Below are 22924 nucleotides of genomic sequence, written 5' to 3' on the forward strand. Positions count from 1 at the left end.
TCTCATTAGCCCTTCTGTCGTCTTCGGCCTGCATCTCCGAAATTTTCTTCTTTGTCTGTCTCCACCTGTATGTTTCTTCTTTTGGCCTCCTTCCTCTGTCATCTCCATCTGTGAGTCGCCTCCTCAACCTACACTCTTTAGAGTCTTCCTACACTTATAGCTTTAATGCTAAATAAATATAAATGCATGCATAAACACAACATATAAAAACATATTTTTAGTAATTTCTGCTGCTTTTGACTAGAATCTTTTTGGTTTTTTATTGATCTACGTTATTGATTTTGTGTTTGCATAATTTCAGTTGGATGGCTAGCTAACCACGCCATCTGCTTTGCAAACCACCACTGTCTTGTTGTAGGCCAACAGTGTCAGCTCCTCTGACCATAGCCTTTTTTAAATAATAATTACTGGTTCTTTGGTATTAAATTACGTTTGAAACCATCCCCATAATTAAATTTGAAAAGTAACCATAATTTTAGGGTCACCAAAGGCTAATCTGCTTTAGCGTCCACCCTGTTAAAGGCCAGCCAACAATGGGTGACGGTTAGCATGGAAATGACTATACTAATACAAATACTGTGACTAATGTAGTGAAGCACATGGGACGACAGTGCAATGGTGTGTTTGATCTGACTGCTGTTGATGTTTACATAAGCTGCTAGCATTCTGATTAGCATAAATCACATTGCATCATTGCATGATACCTCTACCACGGCTAGCATAAATCAGTGGATGTGCCTGAGTCATTAGTCATGTTAGCAGTGTAAGTGTCTGATTCTTTGCTTGGTTAAACAATATCCCACTTAATGTACTGACGCTCGTACATGAAAGACTCAAGACTTTTCCCCTGAACGGCTACAAAAAGTAAAACTGAGCGTATGTACCATTGAAACTGTCAAATTGAAGTTAAGCTGCGCTAATGAAATTCTTTATATTTAGAATTGATCAAATTATTACATACGAGGGACAAATTAAAGGACAAACCTGAATAAAAGAGTGGAGAAACACATAAAATGCAGGTCTGTTTGTTTTTAGTCTATTTGAGCTCAATGTTGTGAGCTTGTTCTGCTGTCCCTGAGTGGCAAAAATAATCAATTGATGAAGCTGAAAAAAATCCAAGCTTTGCATCATCACTGTGGCTGTTGCCGAAAGATTTGTTTTCACTGAAGTGTATTTACAATTTAACCTTTTAAATCAGTAGCTACAACATCATAGGGATGCGTTGATCCCACTTATTCTTTCTTGATACCAATCCTGACATCTAAAGTCAAAGTTCTTTCTGATAGTGTACAGACTCCATACTAGTGTTTTCTTTTCTTTTCAGTGGAAAATCTGTATGTTTTGCTCTGTGAAAGTGATTGGGATTATTCCCCTATTCATAAGAAAGCATGAGACTGTTACTACACATTACTTTTTAACTAAGTGGAGACGTTTATATACAAACTAGCTTTATAGACAGAAATAGGGCTCTAAAGCTGATGATACACGGGGCAACTTTTTGAGCAATTTTGCTGGGCAATCTTGCTGGTGGCAAGTCCGACTATGTTTTGAACGGATAGTGGTGGTGCGGGGAGGGTGGCGGAGTGATGGGGGAAGGGGATTACAGCAGTAATCTTTACTCATTACCATTGATGGCAACATTGTCCAGCACCATTGCTCTAAAAGTTGCTCCGTGTATCATCAGCTTAAAAGCTTTAGAAAGTTTAATTTCTTATATTTTTTAATGACAGGGATTAAGAAGTTGGTCATTTGTGATCATTCTGGCTAATATCAACCCTGCTTTTAATAAGGGTAGCACAGGTGCAGATACTGATTTGGTGTCTCACTGGGGATTCGACTGATGCATCACTAGGGACGGATAGAAAAAGAGAAGGAATAATAGAACAGGATGAGACAGATTTCAACCCTGTGCTGCTATTTGGTATGCACACTCTGTCGACTCTCTGGCTTTTAATCCTTTTTCACTGATAGGGAACAAGTTTGACCTGAGAAATGTGATCAAATGTTGAACTTAACTGTATTTCATTTCACTTTTCTCCTTCCCTTTTGAATCTTTCATACATCTAACGTTTCATCTGCTCTGTTGCTGGTAGTTCAGCATCAGGCCTTATTTGACTTTTCCAACACACTTTTTACGAAGAAAATGGGCTTCTCTTTTCAAACGCCCATGGGGATGTGCTTAATGGGTTTCATTTCTTTGACTTCTGACATAACTTAGAAGTGAGATTTCTGATTTTGGCCGATGCTAATTAAAGGCAGATTCCCCTGCCAGTGTGCCCAGTAACTAGTAGTAGTTGACGGATGACGAGATACTGTTCTCTGAGGACATTGGAGGATGGGGTAGCGACAGAGAGGAGGAGAGAGGAAGGATCGGAATGATAGTTAAGAAAGCCTCTTATTCAGTCTGATGTCTGGGACAAAAACAGTACACACGCACACGCACACACACACACACACACACACACACACAGAACGTACAAATGCACACACACAGACTAGAGATGCCTGAGGCATGAATACAGTAGTGTCTTCTTTATACTAATTATCCAGCTCCCTCTACTTATCTGTCACATTTTAAGACAACATTAAAAGTGTGAAGATTAAAAATAAGACAGAGGGTTGTTAAAAGTCAGAAACTGTGGATGTGTGAAAGCTCATTATCCGACCGGAGAAGATGTGCTTTTAAAACGCCCATCGCATAAACTGGCAGAAGAATGATCCACGCTCTAAAAAAACAGAAGAGGTGCCTCTTTGAGTCTGAGACAAAGTGGAGAGGAAGTGGCACAAATCTTATGCCAGTGAATTGGAAAAACCGCTCTAAATTCACAGAGCTTCGGTCCAGCAGACAAGAAACAGCAGGAAGTTATGGCTACATACAGAATACCAATTAGCAAACCAGTAAGATCAAAGGCACAGCTAAGCCGATCTGAAATGGGTAAAATGTCACAGCTGGATGTCTTTGTTGTGCATGGAGGGTTTGGCTGCAAAGACTGCATTGTACATGTACAACTGTGGTCCTTTGTTTGAGTGTGGTTTACCTGAGTGAACGTCCAGGTGAGCTTCATGTGCTTGGTGGCTGCGTAGCTGCACTCCAGCAGCCTGGGTCTGCTGTTCACGTCCACTAGACACTTGTTGTCGTCATCGTCGATCGTCGGACTCAGCACCCCCAGGTGAAGCTGCTGAGAGCTGGTGTAGTACACGTTCTGCTGGGAAACAGAAACAGGGACTAAGAAGGGAGGACTTTTCCAAACGTGTTTGATGAGGGCTTTCAACAGCCTCCATCCATCCAGCCGTAGGAGCTGAAAGTAAGACTCCTCTCTCCTTAGCTGTTGAAAAATGGGGTAAAATCCATCTTCTTCAGCGTGCATTGTACGATTCACAAAATCAAGGTGTGTTTTGTGAGAATGTCTTAACAGAGCAGCTGCAATTTTAATCTCCTAAAGTTTTATTTGTATGCAAATGATTTTCAGCAACATCAAATAATATAAGGAGAACTGATTTCTGGGTACTACACGTACCGTATTGTATGTTCGCAGCTTAGAATCACTGTTGTTATAATATACCTCAAACTTCATTCCTCAGTCTACTTCGTCCTATTTTCAACTTGCAGTTGGACATATTTTCTTTTAGTTAAACCTGTGATTTTTCATTTTCCATTCTTATTTTATATTTCTATGCTTCTTATTACTAACATTTGTAACATGGTGATCCAGTTGCACCTTTTGCTACAGGTTTTACAGTTTTCTTGTAATTCGAAATGATGTAACCGGCAGCTTGTATTTTTATTCATGTGTTGCATCATAATTTGTATTTTGCACCATCCTTCTAATTTTTGGCTTTTATTAAATTTTATTTTGCTATTACTTTATAACATGTATACACTGTATACAGATTCAGGTCAAGATCTCAATGTGTCAGACAACAAAGCAACCAGCACATAAACACCCACCAAGCTATGGGGTACTTTCAATAGTTTTGAATTACATTTGTCATTTGTGATATCCCAGTCTGCTGCTTGGTTGTCTACTGACCACCCACACCTAAGAATGCTTTTTTTTTTTTTTTTTAAAGAACTCTGACTTGTTACATTCGGTGGTTCTCAAATATGATATGATGAGTTAGTATGGCTGTCGATTTTAATGTACACATTGACAACCTCTCAAATTCTCTTGCTACTAACTTATGTTTTTTTGGGCGATTTTTGCTTTTATTTGATAGAAAGGCTGAAGAGAGACAGGAAAATTTGAGAGAGAGAGAGAGAGGGAGAGAGAGAGAGGGAGAGAGAGAGAGAGAGAGAGAGAGAGAGAGAGAGAGAGAGAATGACATGCTGTAAGGTATGCTCTACCTAGTAACCTAACACACACCCATTACTACCAAAATATTACCAACTCTTTTAACCAGAACACATATAATACTTTCTATCTCTAAACATCTAAGACTGAAGAAGAGCAACGTATCTCTTGTCCTTGACTGTCTTGGCAATGGCTTGTTCCTATCTACCCAGCTTCCTTCATGCGCCCACAGAGAAAGACAGCAGTATGAACTATTGCTAGAGAGAAAGAGGTCATTCCTCTATGTTTGCAAATGACCTGAACGTGACATGTGTATGACCTGTTCCTCACTTCTTACCCACACTGAGCCCCCTTAGGAAAATTCCTTCACACCTACAACACCAGGTCCTTTTCTGCAGCTAACTCTTGCCCTCGGATCAATTATAACATTTATCAGCAAAAAAGGGAAGTTAGAAGAGTGGAGTGTAGTTGGAAGAAATCTAAACTCCAGACAAATTGTAGGCAGAATTTTTCCTCCTCCTCCTCCTTAGCAAGGCTACTCTCTAAGTGATTCTGCATCTCTGCTCTTTTCGCATTACTTCTTCTGCAAAAATGAAATTAAAGGACCATTGCCTTGACTGACGATGGATGGGGAGGGGCTTCTCTCCTGCCTATGTGGTAATCCCAAGGAATAAGGGTTTGACTCCCCTTAGGGTTTGAGTCCCTAAGGCCCCCATCCACACTACTGCATTTTACTATGTTTGCACCACCCGTCCAGACTAAAATGGCGAAAATGAAGGCCTAAAACAGACCTGTTTTTCAATTTGAAACTCCGGAGGGCATTTTAGTGAAGTCGGACAAAAACGGAGGACTTGAGAAACGATGACGCAGACGCTCAGGCCTTGAGTTTTTGACTTGGTATTTTCATTGAAATATTATGTACCGTGCAAATAACACTTATCTGCCTACACTTGTACTGCATGTCGCAGTTAACCTAGTCTTTTTTCCGCTGCCATACTGCTGTGCTATATTCAGTAACAGTCCCAGCTCGTTATTGGTCCATGCAAAAAAATTCATGTTTACACCGCCCAGTGTAAGTGAACGGCCACTAGAGGTGTGGTTTCAGTTGTTTTAAAGTAGACGGAGATCAACTCTGAAACGCAGCTACAACGCTGTTGTGGATGGAGATCGTATTCGTTTTAATTCTACGTTTGTAAACTAAAACAGAGTAGTGTGGATGGGGCCTAAGCGTTAAAGGGTTAGAGTCCCCTTAGGGTAGTGGTCGGCAATAGGCAGCCCGAGGGCCAAAACTTGCCCGCCAGCAATAATTTCTGGGCCGTGGCCAGATTGCTTTGATAGCAGAAAAATAAGAGAAAGACAAATCGATAGTGGCTGGTGCTGAAATAGATCTCAGTCATGACTAGGGATGGGGATCGAGACCCGGTTCCAAAAGCACCCGGTTCCAAAATTTCTCAAAACCCGAAAATCAATAAGGTTCGAACTTATCGATACTGCTATTGAGACTTGCGGGTCCTATGATGTAACGTTATGTCTTGAGCATCAAATCTGATTTAATTTGAAACGCAATGGATAAGAAAATCATCAGGCTGCAGTCTCTGTCGGCTCCCACACACACACACACACACAGCGGCAGCAGAGCGAGAGGCTGCGCCGTCGCGGTGGAATACGGTGAGGTAAGTTAGCTCCAAACTACTGTAACGTTAGTTGATGACAGTTACGCTCGTTACTGTAAGTACGTGCAATAAAACCTTCGCAAGTAAAAAGTAAAGATACTTATCAATACACCTGTCTGTAAGGTAACGTTAAACATGTAGAAATGGTTAATTTAATCTTCTCTGTCCTCAGTATCTCATCCTGTATATTTTATAAAAGCACAGCTAACGCTAGCTTGGCATTAGCCAAATGTTACAAACAAGCTAAATAGAAAGCTGTCTGTTTTAAAAACTCAGCTGCTGGCTGAGACAAACCAGCCGCTCCTCCTTCTACCTGGTAACGTTACCTGCAGCCAGCGAGGGAGGAGGGAGTGATACAGACTGATGTTGTTCTTTCTAAATGCCACTCACTTACTTGTGATGTCAGATAAAGTTATTGAGTTACTTTAATGTTATAAACATTAATGTTGCTCCTCTAGAAACAACATTTAGCTGTATTTAAAATATTAAATTAGAAACAACCAGGCAGTTAATATGCACACTTCAATATATGTTTATTTATCGCAAGTGTTATGTCATCTGAATATATAACGTTATCGCACATTAAATATTTTCCTCATACCCTGCAGGCCTACCTCATGCCCGTTGGGTCTGGTCTTACTAAATAACCATCACTAAATAATAGTAAAGTATCCATAGTGGTATCGATAAAGAATCGGATCGTTAAGCAGTCTCAATAAGGGTATCAATATCAATAAAAATTAACGATCGTCATCCCTAGTCATGACAGCTACAGTTCCTGACACAATCACTTCCTCTTAAGAGATTGTACCTCCAAAATAAAAGCACCAGAATGTTTTTTGCAGAAATGCTTTGTCGAGCTTTATTGAGAGCTTTTACTTTGAAGAGTTCCGAAGGACATTCAAAAGAGACTCTGGCTTGCTTGACGCACCTCTGAAAAAGCCATCAGTAAACCTGTGATTGGATTCCCCTGAATTTCCTCGCGTCCATAGGTTTATGAATGCGGATCAAACGGCGGGACGCGCACACACACTGCAGCACATGCTTTATTGTGAGCATGTGCAAAAGTGTCCTTTTAATCAATTTGTTTAACAAGGGGAAAAAAAATATCCACAGTTATTTGGAATTGATCTTACAACCTTCTTAAGAGGAGTCCCAAACAGTACAGACTGAGCTAAACCTGCACACGAGTATACAAGGATTTGAAATAATTTAACTTTGATATATGAGCGGCCGGCCGGCCGGACTCGGGAGCTCCTCCCGCGGGTTGGTGCAGGCCACTTGTGGAGCTCCTCAACTCTGAAAACTTTCAAGCACATTTTTGTTCTGCCATCACTTTTCATAAAACATATTTGAAATCTACACAGTTGATTTCTCACCTCAAAACTTCTCAGAAGTGGATTTAGTGATGAAATAACGTATGAAAATTGTAAAATATAAAACTTTCTGTTGCTGGCCTCTGTCTGGTGCAGTGATGCTGTGTTTTCACGTCACATTTTAGTATCACCTCAGCTCGCTTGGAACCTCGATGGAGGTGATACGAAAACAAGTACCTGGCAGCAGGTACAGGCAGAACTTTTCCCAAAAAACCCCCCAAAATAGTTGAGTCGAGCTGGTACTATGCAGTCGAAAAGGGGCTAAAGGAGTAAAATAAGCACAGGTGAGAGACCTGCCTGTTTTTATTTTTGTTTTTGTTGAAATGTGCTATACAAATAAACTTGCCTTGACTAATCCAAGACAGGATGGGCCCGAGCTAGCGGGTTAGCATGCTAACTTCAGTAGATATCTCTGGAATACATAGATGTCTTTGACATAATGTCAGAGCTGATGTAAGTTCATTATTTTAATGTGGCCAGATATTACACATTTTACCAAAACGTCAAAGAGACACAGGTTCCTCTTTAATACCACTCTGCTCATCCTGCTTGTATCTGCCTCCTCAACATTAGACTAAAACTCTTTTGTCTTCCTTTGTTGGCAAAATCCACTCCAACTTTGATAATGCTACGGTTTCCTTCTACTGTCCCACTCTTTTGTCTGAGTTCTCCCCTATCTCTCTACATCATGAGCCAGAGGCATACACAATTGTATTGTCAGCATAAAAATTAAAGTTAATGTGAGACGATGTAAATCTTGCTAAACGCCGACAGCTGGGCCCCAACTAGCAGTAACAGTATTTCCATTTATTACCACTTAAAGAAACCAACAAACATGTCTCTATGTGAGGTATGGTGTGTTTAATTCTTGTTGTAGTTGTGATAAAGCCATTGAAATGCTCAGACTTTTCTAAAGATAGCTATAAAAGCTACATAAACATTAGTTACTGGTCATTCTAGACCAAGTCAGGCTATACCTGCTAAACCCCTATATATTGAGTTAAACAATGGTGTGTTTTATTTTTTAAAAATCGAACTCTTCATTTGTAAGAGGAAGAATGTGTTATTTATTTTGTAGGTCATTAGCAGCATGGAGTGCTGTATGTATGCTAATTTTTCAATGTTAAGTGTATTTTTTATACCTCACCTGCAAAATTTGCCAGGTCTTTCTAAACAGCATTCTCACTTTAATGTTGTGAAAATAAATAGGCCACCTGTAACTGATCTAATTAACAAGAAAAACAGAGAGTACAGAAAAAAGGAGGAGGAAATACTCAGTGTCAAGTAATGAAGGAGGGAGAAGAGAGGTCAGAGATTGAAAATAAGACCATGGCTAAATATTAGCTGAAGAATTTTTGCATACCTGAAAAAAACAAAAAAACAAAACACAAGGACATGGTAATGAATGCAAATGTTGGCCCAGTTTTGAAGCCTGCAAAATATCTACTGAGGTAAATCAAACACACCTTGTATAGTTTAAAAATTCAAGCCATAAAGTTAGACATGCATTTCCCCGAGTTTGACAGAGCAGCAGAAGATGAGACAAATAATCACAGACAAGCTGACATGAGTAAAGCAAATGAGGAGGATCAAGGTCGGAGTGAAATCCAAACAAGCAGAAAAAGTTTAGAACAAGGAGTAACAACAGAGTAAGCACAGAAAAAGCAGTGCTCAGAACAAAAGAGCGAGTGTGTGGAAGCTCTGAGGAGGTAATAGATGAGAATGATGACCATCTTGCTGGAAGAGGACATGTCTAGATAGATCTGTGAAACAGCCACAGAGCTTTTAGACTGCTGTTTAAAAACACCCAGAGAAAGACAACAGCAAAGATTGATGTGTGCATGCGTGTATAAATGCTTCAGACTGAAAATTGCTTTCGCTGTATGTGCATGTGCGCTAATAAGAGCGATTAAACTTGCATCTGTCAATAGATTGATGCTCAGCTGCCAACAGAGGGCTTAATGCTATCTCCTCTCCTGTCACGGCTTCTTAAAACCTCTAATAGAAGGATTAGCACAGTGCTGTGTTAGACAGATCGCAATCTCACTTGACAGATGTACATATTAACAAGCATGGACAGAAGAAAGCCCATAAGCTATAGCTGATTTTCTGGTGTTTAATGTCTGCCTTCAGCATATGACATTTCGATCTGAGCAAAATCTTTGTGAAGTCAAACAAAAACACTTGCGGTTAAGTCATTTCAAGCACTATGTGATGTATTTTAGATATAAATACAATAGTTGTTTACTGTCACCATACAGCGCAGCACCACGCATCTACTGTACAGCTTATGTCTACATGTTGACATCTAACCGAGGACCACAGTTTAATCCGTAACGCCGTCAATAATTCATCATATGGGGAGAATGAGTCTGTGTCAGAAAATGGCACGGCAGTGTGCCCATTAGATTTTGAGATTTCTTGTTTGATTTCTCAAGTCATATTACTTGTGAAAATGAAAATTTTGTCCTGTGTGTCACTTTGAAAGCCAGGTGGTTACCAAACACAGAGACGGCTCTCCCATTAAAAAAATATATTGTCAGTCGTTTCAGTATCAATTATGAGTCTTATCTGTTAGCCATAGGGAGGAGGTGGGGGTAAATGGATGGGTCAACAAAACATCGGGCTTAAACACAAGAGGCCGCTGTTTGTGTCCGGTGTCCTACTGACAGTTGAAGTTGGTTTCTTTTAACCATGACCGTGGTCATTCCCTGAGCATGATCTTGTAACCATGAAAAAGTAGATATCTGAACACAGTCCATGATCTTCCCCTGCACTTAACCAAGTCATTTTTATGCCTAAACCTAAGAAAAGCATAACCATTATATCAGTAAACAATTTCATTTTTGAAATGCCGATGGTGGCGTCAGATCAGAAAACACCTATTTGTGTCGTTCTGGAGAGCATGGACCAACAACGTCTGTACTTCTCTCTATTGAGTAAAGGTGCAAAGGAGCAAGGAGGAGCAAATTAGTGTACTGCAGTGCCTCCTGTTGGCTAGTCAGAAGCAGTAGTGGTAGAACAGGGGATTTCCACATGGCCAAGTAAGCCAGGTGAACAGTGGAGTGCTGTTGCCTTCTCCTGCTGCTTTGATTTGTGAATTGTTGCCTTGGACACTATTTGTCCGTAAGTATTTTATTACCATTTTTTGCTTTTACTACAATAAAAATAGTAGCTATGCTTTTGTTTTGTGAATACTGTAGTATTATAATATTGATAGCTAGCATAGCTAGGAGTTGTTAGCACAATGACTATGCAGTTTTCGTTTGTTCTGGTTGTGTCTGTATTGGTTATATTCTAATTTCTGTTTAACATTTGTGCTTTTGTTACAGTTTTACGTATGTGATACTTCCTTAAATAATCAAGAAAAGTTATGCCATGAGTTTATTGGAGGACTTCACACTGTTAGCTAACTGTCTAGCTTTGAAAAACATGCAACTCTTTGCGAGGACAGTAAAACGTCTTTTGTGGTTTCATTTGAAGAACAAAAACATTAGGAATCACCCTTTGGAGACTGAACATCCAGCACATTTCATGTAATTTGCCTGAAACAAGATGTTGTTTCAAGAAAAGTTTTAAATGTACAGACAGACAGACTAACCAAAAATAACTGAATACTCAACTGTAGAAGGCAAATTAATATTTTGATATCTTTTGAATAATTGTACAGTAGTTTTTATAATTGTAAAAGATGAATGTTCTTTTAATAAAGTTAAAAGTTAGAATGTTATGAAACTAGTCAAAAAAATTTTACTGAATACATCAATAAATCAAAAAACACAACTGCTTAAATAATTAAAATTGAATGTAAAAAGAAAAAAACGCTTTATTTCTTTCTTTGAAATTCCATTTACTATGCAGTATATGCACTGCCTGGTATGAAAGTTACTTTCAGCCAGGTAGCTACTGAAAGCCTGGTGCTCAGTGTGTTTAGCTAAAAGTGTTCTCAGTTAACATTGCTAGCCACACAGTGCTGACATTAATCTGTATGTATCACTGATGTTACACAAACCCTGATCCAGCTGTTGGGCTCTGGACATCCATGGACACGCTTATATATTATCATAAGAATGTGAAATGTGTGGATGAAAATGACAAATGCTGTGTGGGGAAAATAGAGAGCAGAAACATTATTAAAAAAAAGACCCAATAAATAGAATTACTAAGGAGCTAAAAAATAAAATGAAAGGACAAAGCTTTTCTCTTCTTTGAACAACTGACTGGAAGTTAAAGGAAAAGTATAAAGCTTTATATTTCTTTGTAAGTTTTTAACCACTTACATTATTTACATGTTTACTATATTATTTATGGATGCCCTCAGTTGAGAAACAATTGTGAGAATCAACATTAAATAGACGTACATATTTAAAAAGATCACTACAAAGACTTATGAACTTTAACAATCCTAAGATAATGATGCAGTTGACCTCTAACAGCTACATCTGATTTGGTTGCTACCTGGATGTCTTTGTTTCAGTATCAAAAGGACCATACGCTCTAACTGAAGGCTCCTGGTGAGCTTATTACTGACAGCTAGGGGACGGGCTAATCACTGGTGTTTCCCTCAGCCATCTGCTTTGGTGGCGAGAAGACAACACAAGTGTGCGGGCGCACACACAAACACACACACACACAGCTGCAAAGTTGTCTTAGTCCATAATGAAGAGGTTCATCCAGACGAGTGGAGCAGAAAGAGGTAAAGGATGAGAATTTAAAAGAGAGAGCAGACAATGAGGTTATCCCCAGAAAAGCTGTTATTTATAGATACAGATAACAAACTGACAAAAAAAAATGTTCTTGTTCCTACTACTGTGCATCTCACACACACACACACACACACACAAAAAGAGAGAGAGCGAGAGAGAGAGAGAGAGAGAGAGAGAGCTCATTATGGTATCCTACACTGATCAGATTGGTCCCCAGTTTTAATAGGCTTACAGACAGTCATTTTGAAAATGGATTACTTTAGTGTAACGACAACCGTTTCAATATCTCCATTTTACAACCGGCTTTTAATGGCCCGTAAAATTAACCGTCTGGCTTTTCTACATTCTGCAGCTTGTGGCGACTTTTGCATTTTTTTTCAGTGAAAGTAGAAGCTTGTTGTACATTCACACCTTGAAATACGATTCTGTAAAGAAGTAAGATAGGATTTGATCCCATGGGGAGGTTGTGAGTGTTTTTCTTTCCTGCTGATGAAGAGAAAACGACAAACACATTCCCACAGATCAATTTTGTCAAAGGTTCAAGTTTTTTAAGTCCAGTAATTGGGTTTCTCTGACAAACACACACTTGTACTATTTGTCAAAAGTTTTTAAAGTCTGGTAATTGGTTTGCCTTTTCTTTGTATCAAACTGTCTCCCTGGTGAAATAACTCTGTTTTAAATCATTAATACACTACCAGCTTCCTCCAAATGATAAATCAAAGTCTCTTTAAAGTAAGAAAAGTCACTGTTGGAGAAAAGCTTTTCTCTCTCCCAAGTGGCGAGGTTGTGTTTCAAAGTTTAATCTTTGATTACATTTGTTCTGCTGCTTGGTTTCTCGTTATCAAGGCCTTCTGCTACAAGAATTCCTGCAGCTTGTTCATTTCTGCCTTAACTTACTTACAAGTTCAATATCCTGGTAATTTTTGCTGTGTGGACACTCACACACACACTCACACATTAATATTAAAGTACTTGGGAGAACTCTTATTTACTGCATTCAATCTATAGTTCTAATCTTCGACAGCTTATCAGCGTGACATGCCTTAAAAGTAAGCTCCTAAAATAGCGTCATAAAGAAGTGAGGGCCGGTGTGAGTGTCCTAACTTTGCAAAAGTCATATAGGTCCTCACAAAGGTAGAAACACGAGAACACTCACACACACTGCTGCCCTGGTAAATAGCCTCAAAGGTCTAATTTTCAGACTTTATTGATCCAGCCACAAACCAATCTTCTTAGCAAGGTTGCCCCAATACTGAGGCGCAGATCAGATTTCAATTACCTGCTTAGTCTCCACCGCAATTTCTCGCTATTTTGTCAAATAAATATTGTCACCCAGACTTCTTGCATTGGCCTGAAATTAGCCACAAAGCCACATTAATTTTCCATAATTGACCAAATGTGATGTAGAGACTGGTTTCCTTTTAATAAACAGTCAAGGATGTGTACACAGCCAGGCGGCAGAAAACAAATTCCCATCATAGTTTATTACGGACATTGTCAGCATTTAAAAATAACGCAACTTGCTGGAAAGCAATGAAAATACTTTTCTGAACAAACATTTGTATGGGATACTTGCTTTTCTACAACTTGTTTACAACATCCTGCACGATGAGAGGTGACTGACAGCTGTGAAGGTGAAGACTAGTCTGGACCACACCAGTTAGTTAGCCGTTATGGTGAAAAAGGAAACAAAACAAGACAACAGCCTAAAGCACAGCGATGGCTTTTCCTACCTAGCTCTACATTTAACAGGTGACTGAAAGGGGACAATTAAAGCTAGGTTTACACTTGATGTAAGGGGTTTATAGCAGTGCTGCTACAGTTACCCATGGTGAAGGTTTTAAATCTTAAATAATATCTTATAGCACTATACCACTCTAAAATTACTAGCTACTACAACTAAGTGATGTTTTGAATGCAGTACAGTTACCTGTAATAGAGTATTTTACATTGATGTGTTGCAACTTTGTGAGTCTGCTCCCCCTTTGAAAAATCTTTCTCTCCTATTCAAATTATGTTTCCGGTAGCAAGAAAGTGCTTAACTGAAAGTGAGGACATCCCCACTGTGCTATCTTTCTCAATCTCTCACTCTCCTCCTCCTCTGCATGTCCTTCCAGGCTTTCCTCCCTCATCTGTTTCAAGTGGCTAAAAAGGAAATTGGCGAACATTATGCACCACTGATATTCAGCAGTTCATCAGGTGTTCAAAGCCATATCCATCCGTCCCATTGGACACGCACACACTCAAAGAGGGGAGAGAGAGAGAGAGAGCGCTCATTATGGTATCGTACAATGATCAGACTGGTCCCCAGTTTCACATGCACGCACACACACACACACACACACACACACACACACTTGCATTTTGTCCCCAAAAGGAAGGCGAGTCCCCACGATGTGACCGTGTAAACAGATCCATGTCCCCCTTTCTGTTCAGAAAGAAGAGGGCTCTGAGGTAATCGGAAGGACTGAACGAATCAGAATAACTGGATCTGAATGGGGAATAAGAAGGACTAGGGGGAATAACATCACAAAAGATACTCCACATGAATAAAGAATAAAGAATGAAAAGTGATAAAGGCATGATAGAAGACTAGAGGAATGTTTGAGTCTTTGATGTGGGCTGTGAAACTGTTCCCGCAGCTATTCACTCTGCATTCTCAGACTGCTTATCGCTGATGTCTCCTAACACTTAAACAGTGCATCTTATTTTGCCGTTCTCCAATGATGTCAAGATCAATATGTAGTGGAAATAGGTTTAGTGTTGTTTTACCAAGTGTCAGTTTGAGCAGGGGTTAGTCACTGAGGCCTGACATTTCATCAATGTAAGAACAGGTCGTTTTTTGCATAAATGTATATGAGAATATCCATTAACAGCAAAGATTATGGATTTATCCATTACATACCAACATTCTCTAATCCCTCTTTGATTACTGCAGCAGGTACAGGATAGATAATAACATCTATTCCATTTTATGTGCAGCTTAATGTTTGTATATGCACCTTTATAAAAGCCCAAATATCTCCAGTCTATAAAGTGATTAGTTCCCCTTTTAGACCCTCTACTGTGTAATGCTATTCTGCTGCTATCTTGACTGATCCTAGTAGAGCCCCAAAATATCCCTGTTATCTTGAGACATGTTTCCGTGCAGTGGGTAAATTATGGTTGGCTAGAAGTCATTTTTCTTGTAGGTAAGATGAAATTGCTCCACAAATATGAGCAAACAAATGATTTGTTAATTTGTTAAATGTATAACTCCACTGCAGCTAAATATCTGTTCATTAGGCCAGAAGATGAATAATAATTGACCCACAGGCCTCACTTTGGGCAGTGCTGGCCGAGACTGAGGGCAATCTGTGCCGCCAAAGGCTGAATACATTTACCTACTATCTTTCTGTCCTATCCGCTAAATTCATGTTGTGAATGCAAAACCTTTTCACAAAGTGTCTGTCAAGCTTCGTGTCCATTTCAAACAAAACTAGGCCACTCGCTCACTCACAACGTATTTTTTATTGTGAATAGAATAAGCTCATTGGCAGCCTTGTCCATCTCTATGTGTTGTGTTTAAATAAATAAATAAAGACAGTGACGGCGATTAAAAAAAGAATTATTAATCAGCCCCTGCTGATTATGCTGTCTCCAGGAAAGAGAAAATGGCATAAAGACAGGAGAGACACAGAGAAACGCCAATACAGCTGTTTCAGCAGCTGATTCTGTATTGCTGAGTATGACCCAGATAGAACGCTGGATGTTTCCGACGTCAAGGCGCCGGTCAAAGCTATTAACTTTACTGACAATGGAGGCCAGGCTGAGTGTCCTCAGACAGCTCTTCTAGATGCCGGGCTGGGTATGTAGAGGAGTCTATTTCTGATTACGCGAGCCTCTTTATGGCAGCTGGGATATAATGCAGCAGTAAAATAGGATTTTTTTTATTTTGTCAAGCTACAGAGCATTTCAAAGTGGTAAAAAATGGAAATACAGAGTCACACTCCTTTGTGTTTAAAGTGTTTTTCAGTGCGTCCATTAAAGGGGCAGAAAGAGCGGCCTTTACTGGCTCTTAGAATTAAATGGCCTTAAATCTGCAGAAGGCTGATAGAGTTGTTGATGGGCCTCAGTGACTCCAGGATTACTTCTCAGATCTGTCAGCTACAAAGGCTGAAAAGTTTTACTCTACAAGCAAAACAGCACATGATAAAGCACCATTATTATAGCACGGTGATACATTAGCTCTTTGCTAGCATTTCCTTCTAGTTCTTTGCTCTCATTATCCAGCTTACTCATTATGGAAATACAACTTTTTCAATTATGTAACCAGACCCCGTAGCTCAACGTAATATGAGGGTCACTATAATTTATCAAAACTTTATTAACTCTAGAGACAAACAGAGCAATTTCCTCTTGACTTGGGAATGTTTAAAGCTGCACTCATCGACAGTTTTACATAAACAATGTTTCAAATGATGATGATGATAAGTGTAATGCAAACAGAGTTGCTTGTGGTGATGAACCCACACAGAATTACTAGCAACTGCAGTTCCTTTAAGCTCTGCATAGCATTTTAGCAGCTTTACGCTCATTGTTTTGAATTTCTGGCCCACAACCAGCAGCAGGCAGCCTTCCTTTAGCAAAACTACTCTGATAAACCAACTGTACCCAAGAGTAAGTTACAGCGAGATATTTCCCTCAAGTGTCAGAGTGAATATCGGACTTTCATTCATTAGGTGGACACAAACACTACTCGAAATCTATGTGAATTTCGCTCTGTGTCTGCTAATAAAAAGGCAACATTCACAATGACAACTTATATATACAGTATATTACTGTATGTAGCCTAAATGTAGTCACAAGTGGCCATAAAACAAACACCACCAAAAAAAATCAATTCAATAATGATATTCATCATGTCATAATGTGTTTTTGGATAGATGTTTAAAAATAGGACAACATACTGAATGTATTCTTATATATTTTTTTGTTTTGTAGAGAATATATCAATCTCACTCACCCACCTCTGTTAGTGTAATGCAACTTCATGCAATAGTTGCTCTCTCTAAATCCCTCATTTAAAATGACAAAAGACTGTGAAGAAGTCCAATTATCTACTTCTGTCAACCTCTCCTACTGTCAGATCTATCTGTGTGATTTTTATTGTTTGTTTTTCATGTACTTGAACAGATAGAACAGAAAGAATAGAACAGAATAGAATGAGCGCCCACTGACCTGCGGTGTCATACCATGACAGAGGTACATGATGGGAACATTGTCAGTGTCAGGTCCCTGGTCCAAACACAGATTCTCTCTTAGACTGTTCTTCAACTGGAAAAATAAGATAAAGAAAAAACAGGTGAAAAAAAGGAGGAGGGAGCGAAAGTGAAAATAAGAAAGGGATCTAATGCATCTCCGAGTATGATAAAATGTTGATGGGTAGAACACATAAGAAAAAGGAAGAGGAGGAGGATACCATCAACTTTCTGGCACTATTAAAACAAATTGCTCTTCTCACTTAACACAAGTTCAGCCTAACGGAGCTCAGCAGCCTGTGATTGGATCACAAAAACAAGGGAATGAAGAAAAACAGCTCATCTTTATTTTGTCTCTTGTGAAAGACCTCAATAAAGCCTTTGTGATTTCAAGTCAAGTCAACTCAACTGGATGTACATGAAATAAAACAATAACAACAACATTAACAAAATATATATATAACAAAAGAGAGATAAACTACACCTAAAACATTATAAACAAAATATCTGAATTTAAAAAACAAATAAATAAATCACCAGCTGGGCTAGCCTCTCGAATTTGGATAAGAGGATTAGTCCAGAGAAGAGGGGCTTGGTAAGAGATAGCCCTGCCATGCACTGATGTTTTATTTATTGTTTGATATCATGCATTTGGGACAGGACACTGAGATTTCTAATACTAGGGCTATGTGAAATTGTGGAACCAGCTAAGTTCAGAGTGAGATCACTGAATTAGTTTTCTTTGTTGTATCCAGTGCTGTTTTTTTAGATCTACAAACTAATAACAACTAGCTGTATGGGGAAAATTCAGCGTTAGAGGTGTCTTTATTTTACTTTGAACAGGCCAGGCTAACCGTTTCCCCACTTATAGTCTTTTTGCTAAGCTAGGCTAACACCTCCTAACTCCAGCTCCTTACTTACCGCACAGACAAAAGAATGATATCATTCCTCTCATCTCACTCTCAGATAGAGGCACATTTGAAAAATGTTTCCATTATACATACGTAGAAGGCAAGCCAGTCTGTCTCTTTCTCTTTCTCCCTGCATCCCTCCCTCTCCTCTATATCTGTCTTTCTCCCTCTGTCTACATTATTAATTACACCATTATGACAAAGTGCTGCACTATACAGCTTTAGTTGTGTAGCTAAAGTGAAGACAAATGGAACCACTGCAGGCTAATTATTGCCTGCCAGGAGAAAGTCATACAAACACTTTACACTAACCTTCACCTTTTTTGGCAGCTGCAGTGTAATATTTCAAAAAGGAAGAGCATCTGTACCTTTTGGATTGCAGGTTACTCCTTTAATGTGGCTATATTCCACAAAGAATTACAGACTAATTGTACAATCTGTATTAATTAACACAGGACAATCAATATACTACAGTTTGCCCTTGTTCCTTCAAATATTTAAAAAAAGGATCATATTTCAAAATGTGTTATTCTAGTGGTGTTCATATTACAAAGTCTGACATCATATACAAACTATACACACTCAGTGGCCACTTTATTAGGTACACCTTGCTAGGACTGGGTTGGACCCCCTTTTGCCTTCAAAAATGCCTTAATTCTTTGCGGCATACTTTCAAAGTGTGCCAAGAAAATATCAATCAATCAAACTTTATTTCTAAAGCACATTTAAAAAACAACCAGGTTGACCAAAGTGCTGTACATTGACATGAAACAATAAATAGACAGAAATACAACACCAGACAAATACAACATACAGTTCTCATGCCAGATTAAAAGCCAAGGAATAAAAATGTGTTTTAAGTTGTGATTTAAAAACCGGAAGGCTTGGGACCAGTCTGACATGGAGAGGCAATTCACTCCACAGTCTCGGTGCTGCGGCTAAGAAAGCTCGATCCCCCCTGCTCTTGAGCCGTGTTTTAGGGACAACAAGAAAAGACTGGTTTGCAGACCTTAATGACCTTGAAGGAGCATGGGGCTTCAACAGATCAGTAATATATACTGGAGCTAGTCCATGAAGGGCTTTAAAAACAAACAATAAAATCTTAAAATCAATCCTAAAATTAACAGGGAGCCAGTGAAGAGAGGCAAGAACAGGGGAGATGTGATCTCGCTTACGAGTTCCAGTAAGGAGACGAGCGGCAGCATTTTGAACCAGTTGTAGTCAAGAGAGGGAGGCCTGGCTAACACCTACATACAGAGCATTACAATAGTCAAGCCGTGTTTTGATGAATGCATGTATAACCCTCTCAAAGTCTGTGAGGGATAAAAAGGGCTTAAGCTTAGTAAGAAGCCTAAGTTGAAAGAAACTTGCTTTCACAACAGAATTTATCTACTTCTCCATTTTAAAATCACAATCCATTTTTACTCCAAGGTTTGTTACAACAGACTTAACATAAGGTTGCAAAGTGCCCAGGTCTATTTGTGAGACATCAGAGGCGCCACTGGGTCTAAAAACCATGACCTCAGTTTTACTCTCGTTAAAGTTTAAAAAATTTAAGGCCATCCAGACTTTGATATCATTAAAACAGTCAACCAATCTTGTTAAAGAACTACCATCATTTCTTTTGATGGGCAGGTAGATTTGCAAATCATCTGCGTAGAGATGGAAGCTGATGTTGTGTTTTATTAAGATTGATCCAAGGGGAAGCACATAGTGAAAAAAGAAGTGGCCCGAGAATTGAACCCTGGGGAACTCCACATGTGAGGGACACAGAAGGTGAAATAGAGCCACCAAAACTGATTCTAAAATCTCTGTCAGACAAGTATGACCTAAACCATTCTAAGGCAGTGCCCTTAATCCCCACGCCATGCTCGAGGCGAGAAATAAGGTTTCTGTGGTCAATTGTGTCAAATGCTGCTGTAAGATCTAAAAGCATAAGAATTGCATAATCTCCAGCGTCAGTTGAGATTAAAAGATCATTAAAAACTCTTAAAAGAGCAGATTCAGTGCTATGAAATGTCTTAAAACCAGATTGGAACACCTCAAGAACACCATGTGTATCTAAAAAGGACTGCAACTGTAAAAGAACTGCCTTCTCTAAAATCTTCAAGACAAAGGGGAGTTTAGAGATAGGGTGATAGTTTGAAAGTGCAGATGTGTCCAAATTTGGTTTCTTAATTAGTGGCTGCACCACTGCTTGTTTAAAATAGGCTGGTACAGAACCTGAAGTAAGACTGCTATTTATAATTTCTTGGATGTTAGGTCCAATAGTGTCCCACACCTCTTTAAAAAGGCGAGGTGAGACAATATCAGTGGGACAAACTGAGGGTCTCAAATGTGTAACAATATTTTTGAGAGTAGAGATGGATACAGTCTCAAATCGGTTAAAAACAGCTGTGCACTCTATGGAAATGGAGGGGTCAAAAGCAGGAAGTGCGATGCTTGCTCTAATTGAGGCAATCTTATCCACAAAAAAATTGAGAAATTTTTCACAGGTCTCACAGGATGCTACATGACAGACAGATTGGGGAGTATTGAGAACAGAATTAATTGTTTTAAAAAGAACGAGGTTTGTGGCAATTATTTGAAATAAAATCCGAGAGATACTTGGTCTTCTCAGCTTTAACAGTTCTCTGATAATTGTGCAAACTTTCTCTAAGAATGTCATAAGAAACCTGCAGATGATCTTTTTTCCATTTGCGCTCAGCTTTCCTACACTGTTGTCTAGCCGCCCGAGTTAAGTCACTTTTCAAGGTTCAGATTTGGGTTTTGAACACATGGATTTAAATGGGGCAATGGTGTCAAGAATGTTGCAACAAGTAGATAAAAAAGAAGAGATTAACTCCGCTGTATTTTGACAAGCAGAGGATCCCATAGCCTCCCTAGCAATATTAAAAGCACCAGAGAATTGCGAAGCAGTGGTGGGTTTGATCGTCCTGCAGATACGAGATGGAGCGTATTCCTTAACGGTTTGATAGGGAAGAGAAACATCGAATAAAACAGGCGCGTGATCAGAGAAGATAGCTTCGTATGTCTACATTACAAATGGGTACACCGTATGACAGAACAAGGTCTAATGGACCTGGACCTGTGTCAGACCAGAAACAAACTGTGTAAGGTTAAAAGCATCGATAAGATTTAAAAAGTCTTTTGCCAGCGGATTTGTAGGACAACATACGTGAATATTCATATCCCCTACAATTAAAATCCAGTCATATTTCTGCATGATTTCAGACAGGAAATCAGAGAAGTCACTGATAAAATCCTTATTATATTTAGGAGGTTGATATATAACTGCACATATTACCGGCTGAGATTGACCCAATTCAAGCATGGTTAGTTCGAAGCTTGAGAAGGAGACCAGTGACAGCTATAGTAGCAAGTCCACCTCCTCGACCAGTAGTCCTCGGAGAGTTAAAATAAGAGCAATCAGCCGGTAAAAGTTCAGAAAAAGCGCTCGACTCACCACATTCAACATTCAGCCAGGTTTCAGTCACGAATAAGAAATCCAAATCATGAGAGATAAAGAAGTCATTCAGGATGAAGGTCTTATTCACTAGCGATCTAGCATTGACCAAGGCCGCTCTGATAGGCTGTGTTGCCGGGCTGGCCGTCCGAGGTACTTGACTCAGCGGCCGAAGATGTCCTTAGTTGACGCCACCTCTGTGGAGTCGAAGTGAACATCGGCGAGGAAGCTGGGCCTCCACATCCGAGCCGACAACAGGCTCGGATGTGGAGAATGTCACAGCTGAAATCAAGAGTCATCAGACCGAGCAACGTTTTTCCAATCTTCTACTGTCCAATTTTGGTGAGCCTGTGCAAACTGTAGCCTCAATTTCCTGACAGGAGTGGCACCCGGTGTGGTCTTCTGCTGCTGTAGCCCATCTGCTTCAAGGTTTGACGTGTTGTGCGTTCAGAGATGGTCCTCTGCATACCTCGGTTGTAACGAGTGGTTACTTAAGTTACTGTTGCCTTTCTCTCATCTCGAACCAGTCTGCCCATTCTCCTCTGACATCAACAAGGCATTTTCGTCCACACGGCTGTCACTCACTGGATATTTCTTTATCTTTATCGGACCATTCTCTGTAAACCCTAGAGATGGTTGTGCGTGAAAATCCCAGTAGATCAGCAGTTTCTGAAATACTCAGACCAGCTCGTCTGGCAACAACCATGCCATGTTCAAAGTCACTTATATCCCCTTTCTTCCCCATTCTGATGCTCGGTTTGAACTTCAGCAAGTTGTCTTGACCACGGCTACGTGCCTAAATGCATTGAGTTGCTGCCATGTGATTGGCTGATCAGCTATTTTTGATAGCAAGCAATTGAACAGATGTACTGAATACTGTGGCCAGTGAGTTTATGTATGAACACAAAATAGAATTATTGTACCATGAAGTAAAAAGGAAAAAACACTCAGCTTGGGGAAGTATCTCCACCCTCAAATAAATTATGTTTTTGAAAGAGCAGACAGAGAAGGCAGAGCAAAAATCTGATTTAAGAACACTGTGGCCTCTTGCATCTGTCTGGCCCACGGCAGTGTCTTTTCCATCAATGTCTCTGTCTGCAGGTTGTGTTACACAGTCTGAAGAGAAGGTCAGATGCTACGAGTGCTGCTTGAGGTGAATAGGAAGACATCTGCTATGAAAAAATTATGATGAGTTCCTTCTAGACACAGTTTTAGGTTAAAGCTGATATTCATCAAGTTCTGGTTTGGGGCAACTGTGAG

At 39.6% G+C, this 22924-nt stretch overlaps 1 protein-coding gene across 2 annotated transcripts in view; it reads right to left on the minus strand.

The window, feature by feature from the left end:
- The window catches only part of galnt18a (UDP-N-acetyl-alpha-D-galactosamine:polypeptide N-acetylgalactosaminyltransferase 18a), a 173013-nt gene that overhangs the window by 15987 nt on the left and 134102 nt on the right, over window positions 1-22924 (minus strand). Inside the window, exons 9-10 of one of the 2 annotated variants that reach the window (XM_038706409.1) lie at window positions 17268-17363; window positions 3039-3206 (exon numbers count right to left, since the gene is read on the minus strand). In XM_038706409.1, coding sequence (XP_038562337.1) covers window positions 3039-3206; window positions 17268-17363 — 264 coding nt within the window. The remainder of the gene's footprint in view (window positions 1-3038; window positions 3207-17267; window positions 17364-22924) is intronic. The other variant, XM_038706410.1, reaches the window with a different exon arrangement.

This window comes from Micropterus salmoides, unplaced genomic scaffold (assembly GCF_014851395.1).
Source record: "Micropterus salmoides isolate LMB-PRFRI ecotype aquatic unplaced genomic scaffold, ASM1485139v1 Ms_hic_scaffold_8, whole genome shotgun sequence".
NCBI classification, from domain to species: Eukaryota; Metazoa; Chordata; class Actinopteri; order Centrarchiformes; family Centrarchidae; genus Micropterus; species Micropterus salmoides.